The 5,000-nt window shown below is 40.0% G+C and overlaps 1 protein-coding gene across 1 annotated transcript in view; it reads left to right on the top strand.

Annotated features, from left to right (window-relative positions):
• LOC138022451 (ranBP-type and C3HC4-type zinc finger-containing protein 1-like) overlaps positions 1–5,000 on the top strand; it is a 22,626-nt gene that overhangs the window by 13,690 nt on the left and 3,936 nt on the right. Inside the window, exons 7-9 of the mRNA XM_068869582.1 lie at positions 4,036–4,217; positions 4,303–4,414; positions 4,537–4,815. Coding sequence (XP_068725683.1) covers positions 4,036–4,217; positions 4,303–4,414; positions 4,537–4,815 — 573 coding nt within the window. The remainder of the gene's footprint in view (positions 1–4,035; positions 4,218–4,302; positions 4,415–4,536; positions 4,816–5,000) is intronic.

The following is a 5,000-nucleotide window of genomic DNA, read 5'->3' on the forward strand; positions in this document are numbered from 1 at the left end:
CGCACGAGAGCATAATAGGCGAAATATTTGTAACTTCTCACGTACAGATTTTTTTGTGTTTTGTTAAAATGGACAAAATCAGGAAAGGAAGTGATCTACGGAAAGAAAAATGGGGGTCACCGAGCATTCAAGAGAGTAAAATTGCTGCGAAGTTCTCAAAGCGATTGTCTATTCGCACTGTCACGCCATTGCTATCCCATAATGCCACATGCTTTCACGTTCCATTCTTGTGGAAAATGTTTGCACCTTTAGCATCGTGTTTACCTTTGTGGTCTGCGATGCATGACGTGTGCGTGACATGCGCGAAAAAATGCACAGTAGCAATGGGCGCGAACGGCCTTAAGCTACAGGGGATTTTGTGTTTTTTTTTTTCTGAAAATTTCTCAATCAATCGATTTTTGGATAAAGTTAAAGAATGTCGGCGATTTTTGATATATCGCGTATCACATTTTTTATCTTCTGTCAAAGTTGGAAATAGAGTTTTTGAATTTACCGGTAGACAAAGTATAGCATAAAATCAAAACACGTCAAAAATTCAAAACGCTGACATCGTTTTGTATATCGAATTGTATTGAAATAGGCCGGTGTGAAAATTCTAGCTGAATCAAACAAAAACGTTTTGAGTTGTAGCTCCGTGAAAAACCGACTCTTGCATGGGTAATGTATTCCAAAGCCGATAGAACGCCAAGCAAAGTTTTTCACGGTCAACTCCCGCGACCTCGATCGCCCGGGTAGAACTGCGTTCTATCCAAGCGATCGAGGTCGTCTTATTCGCCCGGATCGTCATCGATCGCCCGTGTAGTGTTTCCATATAATCGTCCCGATCGCCTCTGAACATTATTTGAAACGACTGGGGCGAACCGGACGATCATATGGAAACCAGGCTTAAGAATCTGTGATGAGATGAGATAAAACACACAATCGCATTAAATTTTACATTTAAATGTCTTTTCCCCTTTCTGTGTTTTACTTGGAAACTGTTTCACATGATCTGCAACAGATTTCTGCATATAAACTTTCGTTCATTGCTTTGAGTAAAGTCGGGTAGTTTGAAGTTAAGAAAAAACGGTTGATTCGGCCTTCAGCCCATTCTTGACAAGTAGAGATTTCATGGATCACGCAAAATTACGATGTTGCGCATTTTTGGTTGAGGCGAATAAATCTGTCCACTGACAGGCTTATTACGCTCAATTTCGATATACTTGCGAAGTTTGGTAAGAATCTGTAGTTCCCCCTACCAAAGATGACATGAAAGAAGAAGCGTAACAAATTTTACATTTTTACCTCGTAATACATTTCTGTGTTTTACTTGGAAATTGTTTGAAAAAATTTTTAATTCTTCTATTTTTTTTTTAAATTGCCTTGCGCACAACTATTTACATAACCTTCTTTACAATACTTAACTAAACATAATAAATAGGACCTACAATATAACACAACTAATAGGCCAGTTTCGTATTCTAACGGCTGGCATGAAGTGGAGGCTAATGCGGGCAAATAGCCCTTTTCACGGTTAGTTTTTCTCATTTGCATTACAATGTAATCTAACGTGGGTGCGAGGCAATTTCGGGTTAAAACCACAAAATAGCCCGAAATTGCCTCACGAACATGCTAGACTACATTGTAATGCAAATGAGAAAAACTAACCGTGAAAAGGGCTATTAATTTGCATTTGAAAAGATTTCCCGCATTAGCCTCCATTCCATGCTAGATCCAGTCCAGCAGTGAGAATTCGAAAATGGTCTATTCACACTCACGAACAAGTTTACATAGCAAAATCACACCTATTTCAGCCCGACGTATTCTAAATTATTCAACTACCTCTATTATTTATAGTGCCCACCCTCCTAAACATATCTAAATTATTATTTTTTCGTACAGATATATTTGTTAGTCTCAAACTTTAATTTAACTTTTGATTGAAAACCTCGTATACTTGGAAGTTCTTTATTCCTTCTACACACCTATAGATAATTTTTCCTATAAGTAACAGATAGTTAAGTAAGGGAAGTTCTGGTGTTAGAAGACCGATTAATATATCCTTCAAATTAAGATGTATCTGCTGTTTTGTCAAAGATAAATTGTTTCACATGATCTGCAACTATGCAACAGATTTCTGCATATAAACTTTGCAAGTACAACCGATGAAGGACAATTAGTCAATTTGCGGAGATTGTATTTCTTCAACGGAAAATAGAGAAAAGTGTACTTTTTATCGAGCATTTGTTAAAAAAAAAGTCCACTCAGGGCTCTGTTTTTTTTTGTTAAATCGGTCAAGACTGGTTTTCACTAGAGTGGCAAGTACAAGCGTACGCACAAGCACAGACATAAGCAGCTTATCCTAGTGAAAACGAACGTCGACGTAAGCATCAAAATCAACCATGGCAACCGCCATTTTGTTCAAATGCTCAGACGCAGGGAATCTGGAACGAGCGCTTTAATTGGCGAGACGCAACAAATTTCCTTGTGCTTAGAGCAGTTTTCAATTAAGTGTCGTAAAACCAAAACCAAAGTAATTACTGTGGCCAATCAAAAAGGTCGGAGACAATCCGGTAAACCAATCAAAACTCGAAGTAATTACACGTAGCCGACACAAAGCGCGGGAAAATGTGCACGCGCGAGCCACGATTGGTTTTGGTTTTACCACTGATTGGTTGAAAAAAATGGCGCGAGAACTTTGAACCAATCACTGAGTGAAGTAATCATAAAGCAAAGTAATTCACTTCTTACTTTCGACACTCAATTGAAAACCACTCTATGCTGCGTTTCGTTTCCACACAGCGCAAGTGGACGCAAGCATAATGGCAAGCACGAGGAAAAGGAAAAATCTTGATCCTTGTGCTTGGGCTTTTGCTTCCGCGGGTGGCGTCAACCCCGTTTTCACGGTGAAATAAGCGCTCTTATGCTTGTGCCTAATGTCGCTAGTGAAAAACAGGCTTTACTAAAACGCTGGGTCTGTCAGCTGTGTAATGCGCACCAATAACACGCCCCTCCAACTCTAGCTGCTCCATTTTAGTTTTTTAATCACATTTTTCTTTTTCTTGCCTTTGTGAACATGTCAAAAGACCAGCCTTTCAGATGAGCGCATTGCCGTTTTACAAATTGATTTTCGGAGCAGAAACGTGTTCGGGACAACGAGACGTTAATTCTGTGTTATTGATGATCTAATCTGGTTCGTTATACAGTAATTACAATTTATGAAGTATCTACGGCCAACTTTCGGTGACTTTTAAAGAATTCGATCTCTGGGGTACGCGTTTGCTCTACCTCTTCCTTGGGACGATCCAAATATTTTCCGACCATCCTCGTAGATGACGATCTTGGCAACCCCTTAAAGTGGACTAGTATCCGAATTAGAAAGAATCAGATTGTAAATGACCTTCTTTGGTAACCCCCGTCCTTGTTCAGTGAGAATCAATAGGCCACTTCGGAAAATACCGTAATACTCTTTGCTTGTCCCCCCAAATTTTGAATAAGCATTGTTTTTGTTTTCTCTTGGAACCATTGTAAGTCCCAAGAGAAACTGGAAACAGTGCTTACGCAAAAATTTGGGGGGACAAACAAAGAGTATTATGGTATTTTCCAAAGTGGCCTATGGTTTTCACGTTACGTCATTGCCACCATGTTGTTTGTGGATGAAAACAAAAGGTCTCTCATCAGCTTCGTTTGTTCGTGCACCAGTAATTGTACATTACATTTGTGTCTCTAGAGATTGGCTCTAAACCATCTAATCTATATGGCAGCATTTTTCTTCAGGTCAACTAGGAATCTGCTAAAATATCCAAGATCGAGACGTGAGAAACTTTCAAGTCTTGGGTCTTTCCTATAGACAATGGGGATCGCCTTTCTAATCATTGTCAAATTATTGTAATTGTGTGCTTTGCTTGGCTGTTTATGAGCTAGACAATCGAGATTTTGAGACTTAGAAATACCGGTTGAGCTTATTGCTGACGTTTTCACGCCGGTAGTGAATTAGTGACTATATACAGACTATACACTGTATTCAGCGTTTCCTTTCTGATCTGATACTTGCAGGCTGAGCAGACGCGACAACGGGAAGCACAGATAGAAAGGCAACGAAACTTGGACACCCTCCTCCAGACCGCGCAACAAAGCATTATTCCAAATCAGGAGGAGTTTGACTGTGGTATTTGTTTTGTTCCTGTCGAGCCTGGGGAAGGAGTGGTGCTCAGAGAATGTCTACACAGATTCTGCAGGTCAGTGGATAGTCATCCAAATCCATTCAATATGTGCATTGTAGAGCCAAACACGATTTAAGTGATAGTGTTTTTTTCTCTTTAGAGAGTGCGTAAGTGAACACATCCGTCACGCAACAGACCCGGAAGTGCAGTGCCCTCACCAGGATGACAATTACGCTTGTCACGCAACCATTACAGGACAAGAAATTCAAGCGGTAAAATATATCTCTTTAGACTAGGTGCAGATTATTGAATTCTCTGGCTTTCTCTGGTACTTCATTTTATGTGCAGATGTATCTGGAATGTCACACAGTTTGACCGATCTTTTTTTAATTAGCTATTGTCAGAGGAAGATTTTAACAAGTTCTTGAATCGGAGTCTCGCCACAGCTGAGAATCAAGCCGCAAATAGCTTCCACTGCAAAACTCCAAATTGCCAGGGGTGGTGTCTGTACGAGGATAATGTGAACACATTTCACTGCCCCGTGTGTAATCAGCCCAACTGTCTGACGTGCAAAGCTATTCACGTGAATATGAACTGTAAAGAGTATCAAGACGACTTGAAACGGCGAGCGCATAATGACCAGGCTGCGAGAAAGACGAAAGAGTTTCTTGAGGTAAGGATATCTTTTACGCGGAAATTTGCGCATCGTACACCTTATTCCAAAATGGCCGGCATTTTAGTATTCTTTTGTTTCCATGCAAATTGCCCTTATGGACTCGCTTTCAAACGTAAAATTCAAAAGAATATTTAACCTTGAACGAGGCCATAAGGTCCAATTTGCATGGAAACAAAAGAATA

The sequence above is a fragment of the Montipora capricornis genome, chromosome 10 (genome assembly GCF_036669925.1).
Source record: "Montipora capricornis isolate CH-2021 chromosome 10, ASM3666992v2, whole genome shotgun sequence".
NCBI lineage: Eukaryota > Metazoa > Cnidaria > Anthozoa > Scleractinia > Acroporidae > Montipora > Montipora capricornis.